Genomic DNA, 17365 nt, shown 5'->3' on the forward strand with positions numbered 1-17365 from the left:
CCTGTGCGTGCTCCGGCCTCGCCTGCCATAGCGTTAGCACCATTGGCCAGATTTCCCAGCCTTCAGGTTCTCCATTTAGCCAAGAAGCTTAATTAGAATTGTGCCTTTCGTTTTCACTGCTTATTTAAGTCCTTCCTGTCACTTTGCAGTCTGGCCTAGCCTCGACAGGAAAGCGAACATCTTCTAGCTAGGCCCAGAGCAGAGAGAGGGAATGAGACCCCGGAGAGGGCAGGAAACTTGCCCAGAAAGCTGTTGAAACCCTGCCAAGTGCTCATCTAATATCACCACTAGTGTGTTATTTAACCAGTGAGTGGCAGAGTCTCAGCCAGGAATCAGGTATTCTTTCTAAGCCTTTCTGAGGTGAGTGTATTATACATTTCCCAGATACCTCAAAAATCCCATCTCTGCCTGTTTTGTCTTTCCCTGCCAATGATGATGGGATCACCCAAATCCATTTTCTCCTGGGCTTTCTCTCCTGCTGTCTTTGCAGCTTGCTTGTTCAGAAAATTTCACACACACATACACACACACACAGAGGTTTCAATGCCCTTTTCAATAAGCAATATTTTTATTTGTAACAAAATTATGATCTTAGACAATTGCAGCCTATGTGGCTTACAAGGTTTAGAATGCCAGCTGCTGCCCTGTCCTACACGTTTCTGCACTGCTTGGCATTTCTGGGTCTTCTAGGTCAGTGAGCTTCAGGGTCCCTTGCCTAGAGATGATCATGATTTTCTCTCACTTTTGTATCTCCAAAGGTGCTCTTGGTGGGTTTGGGGGAAATGGTCCAAATGAGTCTATTCAAGTCTGTTGATTCCTAAATATTTATTAAGCATACAGACACCTTTTAAGTTGCTGGAAGGGAAGGGGCTGAGCTATAAAGCTGAGATTCATCTGTGCTTTTTCCTTTTATTTTATTTTATTACTTTTATTGCCTTTTTTGTTTTTCTTTATTATTATTATTTTATTATTATTTTTGTGCCTTTGCCTTTTAAAGGAGCATAACTTAGCTGGGAAAATGAAAATAGTTTCTTTCACCTTTTCTAAAGATTCGTTAAAATCCCCAGTGAGTTTCATAGTCGTTCTGATCTCACAATTCTAAATGGCTTTTTAAAAAAATCTTATTTCACTGAATAAGATGCGAGGTTAGACCACCATGCCAACTAGTGGCCTCCTCAATAATGATGCGTATATATTTAAATCATTACAAACAGTTTTCACGAAGTAAACGTAATCTGGTCCTTTGCTCCACCAATGCTTTACCCATTTCCATGCAATAGTCTGCCTGCTGGGTCTACGCTTCTCTAAAGCCTCGGGTAAGGGGATAAACTCTCTGACTCTAAGCGCCTTGAAAGCTACGGGGCCGAGGAGGGCGAAGAAACAGGCCCTGCATGCATATGCATGCCCTAGGCAGGTCTGCTCGGAAGGTAACCTTCCTGCGCTGGGAGGCGGGGTGGCGGAGGTCTTCCGGGCTCCGGAGGAAACCTGCACGCGGCGGGGCGGGCGAGCCCCCCCCCCCCCCCGCCAGGATGCTGCCCCTCGCAACTCGTCAGCCAGCCAAATGCATTCCAGAGCTTTGCACAAGACACATTTCTCCAGGCAGTCCTAGAAACCCGAGCCCGGAGCGGGAGAGGGCGGGAGGGAGCGCGCGGCCGCCGCTGAGGTCACATTCGCGCCGCCTCCCCGCCCTCGGCGGCCCGGCTGTTCCCTCCAGCGCACACTTCCTAGGGCCTTGGTCCAGTCCGGTGTAAATGTCTTTTAAACGGAGACAGCGCTCTCCTCCCCCTTCCCTCCCGCGCGGCGGCCAGGGGATCCGTCGCCAGGGCCTTTAAAACAAAACGAATGAATGAAGCGTTAGGGCGAGCGCGCGCGGGACAGCCACTGAGAAGCTCCGCGGTCCGGGTCTAAATCCGCCACCGACCCGCTCGCTTCGCTCCATAACTCGCCGGCGAAGCCTGTTCGGTGCTCTTGGGTCTTTCCATTTCTCCTCTGATTCCGCCAGGTCTCAGTCGATTCTGGGAGCTTCTGTGCTCCCCACCTTTATTCGCCCCCCCTTTCGTCCCCCCCCCACCCCTGCAGACCCGGGAGGGGGTGGCGGTGGCGGGGGGCGGGGTGGAGAAATAGCTTTTAGAAACCCGATCTGTTGTTTGCGAAACACAATCGCTTTTTTTTTTTTTTTTAAAGCGACAGGGTGTCTAGACGGCCACGTGACGAGGCCGGAGCCGGGCGCGCCACTGCGCAGTGGAACCAGCAGAGCAGAGGGCTGGGGGGGGCGGGGGGGGAGGCGGGGAGGAGGCGGCGGCGGCGGCGGCGGCGGCGGCGGCGGCGGCTGGGGGCGGGGGAGGGAAGGGGGAGGAAGGGGGAGGGAAGGGGGAGGAAGGGGGAGGGAAGGGGGCGGGGGCGGGAGGCCTTGCCGGAGGCTGTGAGCACTGAGCACACTCGCTCGCCTGCTCGGCGCACGGAGGAACCTGTCCTCGAGCCGCGCCAGCCGAGCCAGCCGGGCGCCGTGCTCGGTCCGCTCGCCGCGCCGGAGAGAGCTGCCCGAGACAGAGCCAGCCCGCCGGCGCCGAGCTGCCGAGCGCACGGCCCAGGAGCCCCTGAGTGCGGCGCGGCGAGCCCCCGGCGGCGGCAGAAGGACCCGAGCGCCAGGAGAGGGCGGACGGGGGACAAGGAGGCTCCCGACCGCGACGAGGAGAGTCTCGGAGGAGAAGGCGGCGTGAGGGACACCGGGGCCTCCAGCGGCCGCAGCCGAGTCGGGGCGAGCAGCCCACACGGGGAGCCCCAGCGGCCGGCCGCGGCCAGGGGAGGGGGCGCCGGCGGTTCCCGCACTAGAGAGCAGAGGGCGAGAGCGCGCGACCCGCCAGCGGCCCGCCGCGCCGCCCTCCCCCGCGCTGTCAGCCCCGCGGGGCGCAGCCGCCGCCGCAGCATCTTCTGCCCCTGCGCCCCCGCCAGCTCCGAGGAAGTCCCCGCTGAGGACTGGGGCCCCCGGGAGCGCAAGAGGAAAGACCAGAGACTACCCTAAATCACCCAGATGCGAAGGATTGAAGCAGCCTAGCCAAAGCTTTCTGTGGATTAAAAAAATACGATTTTTTTTTTTGTTGTTGTTGGCAGAAGAAAAGGAGAGGAAGACCAGCGGGGCTCTGCAAGGAAAAAAGGGGGATGTAACTCGTGGATACGTTTTTTCCACCCCTCAAACGTCTAGTTCTACTTTGTAAACATTTTCTTTTTTTAAACCCCAGGTCCAGCCGGACGCCCCCAGGCCTCCGGGGTGCGAGGAGGTGGTGTTTTTCATTTTGGGCTTTGCATGTTTGGTTCTTAGATTTTGAGAGAGCTTCCTTATTTCGCCAGACATCTCATGCGGGGTGAAGTCCACTCAGCCCCCTCCCCCGAGTCTTCGTGTGTACGGAATTCAAGGCGATCCGGTTACTAAGGATATAGAGGAAAAAAATAAATCGCGTGCCTGCTTTTTTTTTTTTAATTGCCAGTTTCTCCCCACCCCCAAATTAAGTTGCTTAGCAAGGGGGAAAGAGGCTTTTTCCTCCCTCCAGCAGCCCAGCCGAACGCCTTTCGTTTTTTGCCCTCGCGGATCTTCCATGTAGGCAGCCGAGGCTGGCGAGCCCGACACTCGGGAGCCGCTGCGGGGGGGCCTCTTTTTGGGGAGGCGCCGACCGGGGTAGGCTTCGCCGCCCCCAGGGAAGCGGCGGCCGCGTTCCTCCGGGGTGCGCCGGGGCCCGAGAGCGGCGCACGGCGCGGGCCGCGAGGGGTGGGGCAGCCGGAGCGCAGGCCCCCGAGCCCCGGCGGGCGCCCCCGGGCCCCCGCGCGCGCCCCGGCCTCCGGGAGACTGGCGCATGCCACGGAGCGCCCCTCGGGCCGCCGCCGCTCCTGCCAGGGCCCCTGCTGCTGCTGCTGTCGCCTGCGCCTGCTGCCCCAACTCGGCACCCGACTTCTTCATGGTGTGCGGAGGTCATGTTCGCTCCTTAGCCGGCAAACGACTTTTCTCCTCGCCTCCTCGCCCCGCATGTTCAGGACCAAACGATCTGCGCTCGTCCGGCGTCTCTGGAGGAGCCGTGCGCCCGGCGGCGAGGACGAGGAGGAGGGCGCGGGGGGAGGCGGAGGAGGAGGCGACCTGCGGGGAGAAGGGGCGACGGACGGCCGGGCGCATGGGGCCGGTGGCGGCGGCGCAGGCAGGGCTGGCTGCTGCCTGGGCAAGGCGGTGCGAGGTGCCAAAGGTCACCACCATCCTCACCCCCCAGCCGCGGGCTCCGGCGCGGCCGGGGGCGCCGAGGCGGATCTGAAGGCGCTCACGCACTCGGTGCTCAAGAAACTGAAGGAACGGCAGCTGGAGCTGCTGCTCCAGGCCGTGGAGTCCCGCGGCGGTACGCGCACCGCGTGCCTCTTGCTGCCTGGCCGCCTGGACTGCAGGCTGGGCCTGGGGGCGCCCTCCGGCTCGCAGCCCGCGCAGCCGCCCTCGTCCTATTCGCTCCCCCTCCTGCTGTGCAAAGTGTTCAGGTGGCCGGATCTCAGGCATTCCTCGGAAGTCAAGAGGCTGTGTTGCTGTGAATCTTACGGGAAGATCAACCCCGAGCTGGTGTGCTGCAACCCCCATCACCTTAGCCGACTCTGCGAACTAGGTAGGAAGTTGTTCTGCGCCCACACTCCCCTCCTTCTGGCGCTCAGGTGGTGCAAGAAAAGCCCCGTTGGGCAGTGTGTTTGTGCAGCTACCTCGCTGGAGGGGAGTGTACATCTCCTCCTGGGAAGAGACTTGGGGGACAAGGGTCGAGAAGGGATTAGGGGAAACTGGAAAGGTATTCCCTGGGGGTTCCCTTCCAGTTTTTTTCTTCTCTTGCCCCGGGGCGCAGGGGAGGCTTTGGGCATTGCTCACGCACACACTCTACACACAGGGGGTTAAAGATTAGATGCCCTCATTTCCGGATTAGCCAAGGGGTGCAGAGAGAAGTGGGGGTCACGCCTCCCCCGCTCTGGGAAAGGCGTTGAGGTGTGTGGCCGAGTTGGATTCGGTCCAAGGCCGCCAAGGAAGACTGGGAGAAGCAGTTGTAAAGGCTAGAGAGTAAGGCTCTCCTTTAGTAAATAAAGAGGGTCACGTCGGGCACAAGGGGCCGGGAGACTGCCCTGGCCGGCGCAGCTTTGGGTTTTGAGGCAAGGAGAGTTAGGATGGAAGGTCGCGCTGGATATCTGCTCCAAACTGTGCCACCCCAGGGTGAAAGAGAACAAGCAGTCAGGAGAAGTTGGGTGCCCCCTGCTTTTTCCGTTCTTCCAGCACAGGAAAGCAGTTACTGACTGTAGAATGGTCTGTCCCCAGCGCCTCCGTGAGGATGCTGCCCCTGGGGCCTGGGCTGCTTCTCAGTTGAGACCCCAGTCTCCTCCTCTTTATACTCCCGGCCTCCATTGATTCCCTTTTCAATACGTCTTTGTGCGGGGGCGGGGTGCACATCGGGCGCCCACAAATCCAAGTTCACCAGCGCTCTTGGGGTGCACCTCCCAGGTGGGCTGGCAAAGGGGAAGCCCGTGTTCCCCGCGCGGGTGCGGAGCGGAGCAGCGGTGGCGGAGGTGAATTGCACCCCTGGGGGACGGGGCGGGGGTGGGGTGGGACGGTGGGAGTGGGGTGTGAAGTTCTGGGACGGGGAGGGGGCTTTGTGGCCCTGCTGCCCTGTGAAGTGAGCGGCCTCGGCCGAGCCGCGGCCGAGCCGGTGGTTTCCAGCCCGGCCGGCCGAGCGCGGCGGCGGCGGCGGCGGCGGCGGTGGCCGCAGACGTGGAGGAGCGGAGCGCCGAGGCTGGCGCCAGGCGGCCTCTTTTGTTTATCTGACAGTTAAATATCAAGGCAATCACCGCCCCGCGGCCCTGCCTCCAACCCCCACAGCTAAGACAAACAGTTGGGCTAAAAGAATGCCTCTGTTATCATAAGTTTCTATCTCTTTCTCATGGCTCGGCCTTTATTTTCTCTTTCTTTTTTAATTCCAGAGTCTCCCCCTCCTCCTTACTCCAGATACCCGATGGATTTTCTCAAACCAACTGGTGAGTAGATGCTTTTAAAAATATCCTTCCTATCTTAAGTTAGAAATGGAGTCTCTAGAACGCGGATGTGTATGCCTAGGCAGCGGCGTGGGGAGACGCTGGACTTTCCCCGAGGTTGTTATAGGTTGCCGATGTTGAAAGTTTGGTGGGGTTTTTTCTGTTTTTGTTGTGACTGGAGCTGGCGATAATGTGTGTGTGTGTGTGTATACATACATATCTTTTTGCAAAGGTGTTTGTTTCCTAGATATTTCCATTTTGTTCCTTTTTTCATGTATTTGCACTCCATAACCCAAGTCGGCTCAGCTTTTAACACGTGGAATTTGATCCACGCCGAAGCATCTCGGGAGCCAAATAGGACAGGTTGATGGGCAACGTCGGAGACGTTGTGAGTGCCAGAAGTATCTCAGTGGGAAGAATGGATAACCCGATGGGGGAGGGAAGACAGTTTTAAAAAGTGCAGAGACGGACCTTGGTTTGGAGCAAGAGATTAGAAAAGTTAAGAAGTAAAGTCCACAGCCCTCTCCTGGTTTTCCCGGAGTTCCTGGTGAGGGCTAGAATAGTTTCTAGCAGAGCTCTGCCTGCCTGGTGCTTTGTCACAGGCTGGCACGGGGCCGGGGCAGAAGCCCCACTTGAGACTGACACCACCTCAGTTGCGCTCGTCTGCATTCAGCTTCTGGCAGGCAGTGCAGAGGTTGACAGTGCCAGGGGAGGAGGGTCTGAAAAACGGGGACTCGAGGGTGACAACTTCGATGGGCCCTTGTTTCCTGGAGCCCCTTCTTACAGCGGGAGGTTCTTTTGCTTGAAAGTAAGGATTGTGACTTTTGTCTACACTGGTGCCTGACAAATGCAGCGCTTTCGACATTTTTATTTTGCCAAGGTTCTGGGAGAAGGAAAAGTGAAGGGTTGGGCCCCATTTCCCTCTTGGAATTCTACAAGTCCTTCCGCCTCATGAGTTTTGGCTGTTGGGCCTTTCCCCCACTAATTAAAAGTCTTGCTGGGGCGTTGTCCAGAATTAAATACTTTAATGAACGGTGTAAGAGAAGCCCGTGCTCTCCAGCCAGCCCTCCCCAACTACACGATCCCTCCAGTCTCCGAAGGCGTTGCTGCTTGCCTGGTGCCTGTCTAGTAAGTGGCCTGCAAAGCATGTGATATTTTGCTTTCGATTTACAAAACACCAGATAAATAGTCATTAATGAGGAGATAAGCAGCTCTGTATTTGTAACAAATGTTAACTGGAATTACCAATCTCTGTTTTCTCCAAGAATGTAAGTTGACTAGGTTTTTGGCATCAATACTCAAGAATTCTTTTATGAGCTTAGTTCTCCAAGGGGCTCTCTCTGTCCTGTTTTTGTTTTCCCTTCCATAGTCTTCAAATTTGGAGGTTTTCCTTAAAAGTGAGAAAGAGGGAGGCCAGTTACCTTGGCCCCAGGGGTAAAGAAGACGAGGGCGAAGTGTTCTGAGAAATTTCCTAAAGTCATAGGAAAGAAGGACTACATTCTCTTGGGTTTCCTGCAGAGATACCTGGACAGATCTGTTCACCGGATTCAAGCAGTCACCCTCTCAGGCCAGGACCTCATTTTCAGCGAGTGGAGTGATATATTTATTCATTAGCGAGTGTTGACATTAGGTAGCAAAATGTGTGCAAACAGAGAAGCCACAAAGACAGGAATGTGCCATTTCCAAGGGGGAGAAGAGTTCTCCGGATCGGCCAATAGGAAGTGATTAACCTGCCAATCGGAAACTCACAGCTTGGTTACTCACCCAAAACGTTTCTGTAAAACAAAACCAAAAAAAAAAAAAAAACCCCCAAAACACTCCAAAGCAAAAATCTAACCCTCCTCTCCCCCCGCCAAACCAGAAAACCCCAAAACAAAAAAAAAGGAGTGAAAAACATCACCTTTGTGTAAGGATGTGAGGGTGCTAACCGGCGAAGCCCCTGTGGTGGGAATCTCCTGGCGCGCTGGAGGGCTGCCAGGGCTGGGCCTGGTTTTGTTGGCTGCTGTAGCCAGAGATGTTGAGGTCAGACACACAGATGGGATGCTGCCCCAGGTTTTTCTCTCTGCCTTGCACATGGGGGAGAGTATTTGGCTGGGGAACTTAGATAAGCTGCTTACATTCTTAAGTTTCTAAGTCGTAGGTTGCATTTTTAGTCTTGGGTTACTAGGTGAGAACCAGCCGTAAGGTTTACAGTGGACAGCTATTAAAATCCTAACCAGTTGCACAACTAAGGGAATCTCTTCTGTGAAGTCTCCAGCTTGGGCAGAGGCAGTGGGAAGAGGCTGGGGCCTGGTCCCCCTGCAGCCCTGGAGGAATGCTCCGGCTGAAAGTTGGGAGCTCCATTTTGCTATGGTTCAAGCCGTTCCGCTGCAGCCTCTGGCATGGCCTGACTAGGGAGGCCTGGGTACTCTGGTTCGGAGTCAGCAGGATCTTCTGGGAAGGAGTGTTAGACATGGCTGGATGTAGGAGTAGGGTGGCTGTGACTTGAGGCTCTCAGAAGTCAGGATACCCGCCCCCCCCCCCCCAGCCCCATCACACCAGGGGTAAGAGCAGGCTGTTAGAATGAGATCTCAGTTTATGGAGCGGGGATGCTGGGAGGGATTGCTCTGTAGGCTCTGCTTCCTGTGTCCTCTGTATCTGAAGGTCTGAAAGATTTGAAGAATGGCTTGGCGGGGAGGGGATGTTGCTGGGTACATCTACTTGCTTGGGCTGGGGATCCAGGTGACCATTGGCAGATAGATCGAGCCTCCAAAGCCTAGTTGAGAAGTCTGGGACCTAGTCCTGCATTTACCTTTTAACTCAGGCCACTCTTAACTTTTTCAGGCCTGGTTTTAAACCCACGTGATCAAGGAGTTAGGTTAGATGATGCGTTCATTCACTCATTTATTGGCTCACTCATTCAGTCATTCCACATACCTGATGTGCCCGCCTAAAATGCATTGAAGGTTCCAATGCACTGGTTAGTGCTTCTGTAACCTGGGTTGTGGATTGGGGCGGAGCTGGGGTATAGTGGTGGTGGTGGAGGCTTCTCTGTCCCAGACGGTAGGTACTTAGGTAGCTCAGAACTAAGTTGACAAGAATATCCTGGCTGTCTGGAAACCATTCTCTGAATGAGAGAAGTGGGGTCCCCAGCTCTGTCGCCTTGTACCCTTTGCAGCAGCTCATTCCTTGGCTGTTCCCAGGCATGCATCTTTGAAAGCTCTCTTACTGCTGGGAGAGGGGAACGAGGCTCCCACAAAACCCAGCGCTCACTGGGTGCTTGGTAGTGTTCAGCGGTGGAGAAGAGCCAGGAGTAGCCTAGCGTTTCTGAGTGTACCAGCCTGGGCTCTGGGGAGCAGACGACAAGGCAGTAGCTGAGAACCCTGCCTTCGGGGAGCTACCTCAGCAGAGCTTTTCTGTGGGTGAGAGACGGAGCTGTGGCCCTTGACCTATACTAACTTGTCAGGAGCTTGAGGCCCGTCTGGGTACTGAAGACTGTCTCAGCCCAGCTACCTTCAGGGAAGAGAGTGAGGACGTGGCCTACCCTGGGACGGAGGGGGCTGAACCCTTGGGTATGGTCCAGCTCACTGGGTGGCCCCTTGGGCTACTCTGTGATACCTCAGTTTACCCGGGTACGTGTCAAACAGGTGTACCTTGCTACTTCACAGGGGCGGTAAGGAGACCTAATTAACGTTTGTAAATCCCTTCTGAGACCAAAGGGCAGAGCACCATTTCATAGAAATGCTTGTGGCTGCCAGTGTGGAGCTGGCTTAACCTTTGATCTGAGACAGGCTGACAACGCTGAATGTGGTCCCAGCTCTGCCCCGAGATGTGGGCTCTTCCTTTGAAACACACCTTGTCCCTGGGATTCAGCCAGCCAGAGCTGGTGGGGGAGGGAGGGAGTGGCCGCGGATAAGTCACCATGGGGGTGTCTTCCCTTTGCGGGGTAGGTAGAAGCCAATCTCCAACATAGTGAAGGCCATCGAAGTAGTTTAGAAAGTGCAGGCTCTACACTCTTCAACCAGCAGCTCCATTTCCTGCCTGCCCCTATTGTTTTCCATTTGATTAAGTGTATCCTGTAAAACTGTATATTCCTGTTAGGAATCAGACTTTACCCTGATACAGTGAAATTACCCACACAGTCTTTTCTCTCTCCCCTGCCCGCCGCTGCCCCTCCTTTGCTTCCTCCTTCCCAGTTTAGAAGAATTCTTGAAAAGTTGTTCTTCCAGCCTGAGAGAGAATGCAAGAGAGGGATTAGAGAGAGGACCTCAGAGTTGAGTGGCCCAGCCCCTCCCCCCTTTTACCAGGCACTGGAGACAGCTGCTGGGCCCCTAGAGAGCTCTGTGGCTACCTGCCCCTGGACTACTCTTTCACTTGGCTTCCTATTCGCCCTCTCGGCCAAGTGTTTCCAGGGGGAAACTGGTAACGCACCCCCCGGGGGCATCCTGCTAGTGGCCTGGGGTGGAGGGACTGGTGTTTTTGCTTTGGAGCTGGGACGCTCCTTTCCTGAACCGGCCTTTCTCTATGGATTTCAGTAAGTTTGGCATGGCCAATGGTGCGTGATACGCTTGTGGGGTCTTGTGTATTTTTGTTTCGAGGGACTAATTCGTTGTGGCTCGTGGCCATTATTTTTTGTTTTAATTGCTTGGAGGGAGGTTGAGAAGTCTGTATATTTCTCATCTGGAATTGGCATTATCCTCATGACCATTTAGGTCATTGTGCTGAGCACCTGAGGGTGACAAAGACCTTGAAGAGAAGGTTCTAGTCTAGTTCAGGCAGACAGGATCTGAAGGGAAAAAATCAATAAAGACAGCAGAAGGAAGTTACAAGTACTGGGTGCCAGAAAGATTTTATAGGAACTGAGGCAGGGAGCCTTGCAGGCCTGGGGTTGCCTGGGAGGGTTTCCAGAGATGGGGAGTTTGGATGAGTTTGGATTAGGGAGCCTTGCTGAAAATGTTCTCTGTTGTCCTGATGTGGCGTGAGGGGTTGTTCACACAGGTGTGTACATGAGTAAAATTCATTTCATCGAGTTGCGCTTAAGATTTGTATTTTTTAATACTTACTATACCTCAGTTAAAAAGGAAGAAGTCCCTTCAGCCCAGCACCAGTTCTTCCTAAAGAACTGGGAAGTCTGTCTTTAAAAAGATGAGAGTGGCAGCGAGGCCACTGGATCCAAGCAGAGAGGCCATGCTTTGGGAAAAGATGGGAAAGGTGGTGGAGAGACAAGAACCGGGCGTCCTTTGACCTTGGGAACTACCTGGTTTCCTCAATGGGGGACTTGCCATAAAAGAGAAATTCCAGCCAGTCTGTCTTGACTAATGATTAACTGGCCGCGCGGAGCCCAGACGGGTGACAAGGTGCTGTGGTCTGTCTTATGATGGGGGGCGAAGCCTGAGCAGCCCATTAATAATCAGCATCGCGGCCGGGAGTCACCCGTTTGGAATGTGTGGTTTCTCTTTAATGCTGTTTAGAATGTGCTTAAAAATTAATCTTGGTGTTTTTATTTATTTATTTCTCTCTTCATATCCACAGCAGACTGTCCAGATGCTGTGCCTTCCTCCGCTGAAACAGGGGGAACGAATTATCTGGCCCCTGGGGGGCTTTCAGGTGAGCTGCTTTCTCTTACTTTCTTGGCAATTCGAAGACCTCCTGAAATGACTGGAGACTGGAGGAATGGAGGTGGCCTTCTGCCACCCCAGCTGGTCTGGAATTAATTCTCACTTTTATGTGCATGAAACTGGATGTATCCGTGATGACTCTGTTGCCCTTCAGCTCATCCTTCTGGGCCATAGATCTGGAAGTGTGGGGGCCAGCCGGAGGGCTGGTGTTGGGCCACGTTTCGTGGTTATTGTTAAGCAGCTCCCGACTTGAGGGGCTTCCACTTGGTGACTTTGGTGTCATTAGTTCACGGGTTTAAGCCCTTTTTTGCTCTCACTCTCAGTGCATCGGGTGCCTTGAAGGGAATGGATCCACCTTTGGGGCACTTGTAGAAGACAGACCCCAAGTGTAGGATGGGAGTTTAGAGTAGATGGCCTCGGTGCTTCTTTGCAAATCCTGCTTCCCATCCAGCTTTGTGCAGAAGTCTGCAGTGCATGGTGGGGACCCTGCAGACAGTAGGTGCTAATACTGTTACCCAGCAGGGAAGGTGTCCCTCAGGGCCCACAGGTGTGAGCAGGGGCCTGGACTCCCAGGCTGGAGAGTTATGGAATTGGGTGAGGGGCACTGGAGAGCCTAAACATCATTGTCCCTTGAGAGACAGGAGAAGAGAGTGATAAACTTGAAGAAACTCATTAGCAATGTAAGTGGGAGACATTTCCATTCTGTTCTAAATATGTCCTGTTTTCCACCTGTTTTTCCCACCCCAGTATGCCATCACTGGATTTTCTAAGAACTAGCTAAAACAAGAGGGAAAGTGATCCAGGGAAAAAAAAAAAAAGAAAAGAAAAGAAAATCCAGCAGAGTTCTGGGCATTGGCCCTTGGGACATTGGTGTAGGAGCATGGCAGCTCCGATGGAAGCTATAAAACTGTCTTTGGGCTTCCCTGGTGGCGCAGTGGTTGAGAGTCCGCCTGCCGATGCAGGGGACACGGGTTCATGACCCGGTCCGGGAAGATCCCACATGCCGCGGAGCGGCTGGGCCCGTGAGCCATGGCCACTGAGCCTGCGCGTCCGGAGCCTGTGCTCCGCAACGGCAGAGGCCCCAACAGTGAGAGGCCCGCGTACCGCAAAACAAAACAAAACAAAAAAAAAACAAAAAACTGTCTTTGGGGGGAACATGGTGCACCGTCTTTTGCGACTTTTAACTGGTCAGGTGTCGCTCAGCCTCGGCTCGGTTCATGCTAGCCAGTTCCCTCTGCAGGAATTGAGCTTGCTGAGAATGTCTTCAGGGAGACCCTTGTTTGTTTTGATTTCAGTGCAGTATATACTCTGGCTGTTATCTGAGACAGAGGGTATTGTTTACTCAAAGCTCCTAATGAGAGCTGAACAGGAAAAAAGAGGGACCCAGAAAGGGCAGGGGCTTGGGGTGAGAATGGGAGTGGACCATGGCGGTGGAGGAGGGAAGAACATACCGGGACATGAGAGCTGTGTCTTTTCTGCTTTCTAAGGCTGAGAGAGTTCCGGAAAGAAAGAAAGCCAAGGAGAGGAAAGGGTCTGGGCAAAATAGCACACTCAGGATGTTGTTAGAGGGTTTTATTTTTTAAATTCTGAATGTGCAGGGAGGAGTCCCAGCCCCTCTGAACCACATGAAACAAGCAAGGGAAGTGGTAGCTTTTGAAAGGGGGCTTTTCGGAAGGTTTGTCTTATTGATAACATCTTGTCTGTCTCCTCTGCTGGAGGAAGTAAGGATACCCGCCTGAGCCATCAGCCTCCTTACCTGGCCCCCAGAGCCAAAAGTGTGACAGTGCAGCCCTTTCTGAGACGGGTGGGCTTCCAAGAGTTTTTCTAGTCCTAGAAAGAAACTGGGGGTAAAGCAATGATGAACTCCTTCCCTACCCCCAAAGTAACTGCAGCCATTTCGATGAATGAGGAGCTGCTAGGAAGGAGTGCTTGTCTCTGAAGGGATAGCGTCGTTCAACAAAACTGCCAGAAGAAAAAAACGTGACGGGGGGCTCCACATGAAAGAGCATTTGTTTTGAATTTTAGCTCTTGATTTACTAATTCCCAAGGCTTCAAAGTTTCAACTCTTTCTTCTTTCCGTTCAGAGTTGGAGTAGTTTATTAATAATGTGCCGTGGGGGGAAGTTGAAGAAACTGTTTCTTGGGTTGGTGCCCGTGGTTTGGGGGTGTCTGGAGGGGAGGCAATAGGCCCTGAGAAAACCCAGGGCTCCACCCTCTGCCGCGAGAAGGCCCCCCCAAAAGATGGTGGTAGTGGCTCGAGTCCAGGGCGGAGGGTTTTTGCAAATGGAGAAAGCCCAAACCTCCTTTCCAAGAAGTTGATCTTTCCATGGGGGGGGGGGGGGTGGAGGTGGCCAAGGCCGGGGTGTGTGGGGTGTGTCTGCCTGGCGGAGGATGAGGCCGGTGGGGGGCTGTGGTGGCTGAAGGGGGCTGGGCCAGGGAGGGGAGGGAGGCTGGAGCGGGGAGCCTGCTGTGGCGAGCGCCAGGCCAAGTGGGCATCACGGCGCATCACGGCGGGGAGCGGGGAAGGTGCCCACAGGGCTCTGCCCCCGCCTCCCCCCTGGAAATCACCTCTCTGAGTGTCTCTTTCACGGGCCCTGTGTGCTGTTTTCCTTCCTGTCCTGGCCGAGATCGGGCTTAATGAATGGGGCTCAGTTTAGGGTGGGAGGAAGGTCGGCAGCGGGAGCCAGGGCTTGATTCTCTTGGCAAGGGAAGAAGGGAAAGAAAAAAACAGCCGAATGTGAAAATGTGGTGCCTCGGGGGTGGGGGTGAGGGTGTGCTTGAAGGCACGCCCCTCGCCCCTCCCGAGATGCCGGGGTGACTCCAAGGCTGGCCCTTCCCTTTCCTGCGAGGAAGGGGAGTGGGTGGGTAGGAGCACTGGGAGCCAGCCCGCTGGCTGCAGGTTGGAATTCCAGCCTTGCAGCGCGGGGCTGGCCGGGGAGACGACAGGCCAGGTCTCTGGGACTCGCAGTGAAACAGACCCCACCCCTGCAAGTTTCCTCAGTCTGGGAAAACGGCACATTTTTAGAAGGCTGGGACTCGGTTCCAGGAGATTGTACTTTCATTTCTGACAGCCGGCTCTCGGAGACAGATGGATTGCTTGCTGCCTGGTTGTGTGTGTGTGTGTGTGCGCGCGTGCGCGTGTGTATGCGTGCTACAGACCTACAGATAGACACGTGCACAGACACATGAGCGGGCAGGCGCTGGGATAGGCCTGGGTCCCTCTCACGCGGGGTAGGTGGACCTCGGAGATGGTTTCTCCACAAGGATATGTGCTCTGGGCCCGGGGCGTGTTTGGATTGGTTCTGAATTGGGATCTGGGTATGGTGCTTTTGGAAAGGCGTGTAGGACAAACCCTTGTTGCTGGCATGCATCCTGGCTCAAGAATACCCACCTGGGAGAGGTCTTACGTAGATGGGAAGCTTCTAGGTTCAGCTCGATGGTGGAAGTGGAAAGGATTTGCTCCCAGAGCTTTCACTGTGTCACTGGTAATTAAAAGCATGTGTTCGAAGCTGTCATCTTTGCAGCCTCCATCTGGAGTTTCTAGGGGGGAGCTTTCATTTAGCTTGTCTGCTGTCCTGATTCGGGGTAGTGGGGTGGGGTGGGAGGGGTTTGAAGAAATACCACCTCACTTGTGAATTCCAGGTTATTCAGCTGCAGACCCAGCCTCCTCCTTTGTATATTGGTGTCTAAAGCTGGTTGGGCCTCAGACATATGGGCCTCGCTGATTAAGGCAGGGATTAGAGGCCAGCGTCATTTGTAGTCATTTTTTAAAAATTATTTATTTTTGGCTGTGTTGGGTCTTCGTTGCTGCACGCAGGCTTTCTCTAGTTGTGGTGAGTGGGGGGCTACTGTTTTTTTTTTTTTTTTGCGGTACGCAGGCCTCTCAACTGTTGTGGCCCCTCCCGTTGCGGAGCACAGGCTCAGCGGCCATGGCTCACGGGCCTAGCTGCTTCCATGGCATGTGGGATCTTCCCGGACCGGGGCACGACCCTGTGTCCCCCGCATCGGCAGGTGGACTCTCAACCACTGCGTCACCAGGGAAGCCCGGGGGGCTACTCTTTGTTAGGGTGCGTGGGCTTCTCATTGCAGTGGCTTCTCTTGTTGCAGAGCACAGGCTCTAGGCATGCAGGCTTCAGTAGTTGTGGCACGCGGGCTCAGTAGTTGTGGCTCACGGGCTCTAGAGCACAGGCTCAGTAGTTGTGGCGCACGGGCTTAGTTGCTTCGCGGCATGTGGGATCTTCCCAGACCAGGGATCGAACCTGTGTCCTCTGCATTGGCAGGCAGATTCTTCGCCACTGCACCACCAGGGAAGCCCCCATTTGTAGTCGTTTAAACTTCAAAAGAGGTGCCAGCCTGGATTTCAGGGAGGGAGGTGCGAGGCAGTGGAGATGTAGTACCGATGTGTCTGGGGGAGGGTGTTGAGGAACCCATCTCTTGGCTGGACAAAATCATGCTTATCGGAGAGACACCGTCCCACCAACCCAAGGGAGGCCAGCTCCTTTGCTAAGGTCTTCAGATCCGTGTCTCGCTTCTAGTTCCTGGGTGATGGGAATGTCCTTAGGTCAGCATCCATTCCAGGAAAGGTTCTTTCCTCTTCTTTAATCTCTGCTGGCGTCTATGAGAGCCTCGGAGGAGAGTCTTCAAAAACACCTACATAATCTGAAAATGTGGTCCTGGCTCAGTCCACAGTCAACTTGGGCTCAAACCAAGTAGCTTAGGAAAGAGTGCCCCATCCTGTTTTTAAGGAAAGTTATTCAGCTGCATTTGTTGTCTGGTTGGGAATGGTGATGGCAAGCTGGGAATCTCCTCGGGTGCCTATTGCTGTGTTTTTATATCTCTCCTTCCCGTGCCTGGGAACAAGCAGATTGTGGTTTCGCTGGAGTCTCTAATGCCATGGGGGGTGGGGTGGGGGTGGATTGAGTTCATCCAAGTGGCCTTGAGCATGGGCTTGGGGGGAGGCAGAAGCGCCAGCACATGTAACCATGATTGAGCTCCTTACCTATCCTCTCCCCTTCCTCTCCCCAGCCATGTAGGTGAGGAGTGACAGTCTGAATCTCTAGGGACCCATATGTCCCTAAATGCCAGGCTGACGACTCAGTCCCCGGCCGGCTCACCTGGTGCACACCCACTCCCCAGTGAAGACCAGTCAGGGGCAGCAGCTCAGGCCGTTTGCCTCTTCTGCAAGGCTTGAGGTCATGCACTCAACCCCGGAGAAGGGCTCACTGTGAAAAACCCCTTTTATCCTGGAAAGAATGGGGCAGTCAGGCAGGGGTTAAATGCAGGGTGACAGCATTTAAAGTCTCTGGAGCAAATTGGGGCTGCTCTGCCAGCCGGACTACATGGGCCACTGCCTCATGCACCCCGTCCCTGAAGCAGAGCAGGGCTGTCCCGCGAAGGGGCAGGGGCCAGGTGAGGGCCAGGTTCCGGTGCAGCTCTTGGCCGCTGTCTTAGGGCACTAACACCCTCTCCCCAGGGAGGCTTTTTCTTAGCAGAGCCCAGCAGTGGCTGCGTGGACTTCTGAACCTGTGGCCCAGAGCTAGGGGGGCAGTGAAAAGGGAGGGAATGCCAAAGGATTCATGATCAAGTTTGGCTCCCTTTGCTTCTTTATTGCTGCTGTTAACTATCCCGTGATACTGCACCTACAGTGCTGTGATCGCCAGGCCACTTCACAGCAGGTGTCTTAAGCTGGTGGGAGAAAAAAAGGCGCAGGGTGGTGGTCCCCAGACTTGTCTGCACATC

The 17365-nt window shown here is 54.7% G+C and overlaps 1 protein-coding gene across 3 annotated transcripts in view; it reads left to right on the forward strand.

Moving 5' to 3' along the window:
* Positions 1–2423: 2423 nt before the first annotated feature.
* SMAD7 (SMAD family member 7) overlaps positions 2424–17365 on the forward strand; it is a 31484-nt gene continuing 16542 nt past the window's right edge. The window contains exons 1-3 of one of the 3 annotated variants that reach the window (XM_067699151.1): positions 2424–4631; positions 5980–6033; positions 11545–11616. In XM_067699151.1, the coding sequence (XP_067555252.1) occupies positions 4019–4631; positions 5980–6033; positions 11545–11616 (739 nt within the window). In that variant the 5' untranslated portion in view covers positions 2424–4018. Of the gene's footprint in view, positions 4632–5546; positions 5569–5979; positions 6034–11541; positions 11617–17365 lie in introns of those variants that run through there. The other 2 variants (XM_067699150.1, XM_067699152.1) reach the window with 2 other exon arrangements.

This window comes from Pseudorca crassidens, chromosome 12 (assembly GCF_039906515.1).
Source record: "Pseudorca crassidens isolate mPseCra1 chromosome 12, mPseCra1.hap1, whole genome shotgun sequence".
NCBI classification, from domain to species: domain Eukaryota; kingdom Metazoa; phylum Chordata; class Mammalia; order Artiodactyla; family Delphinidae; genus Pseudorca; species Pseudorca crassidens.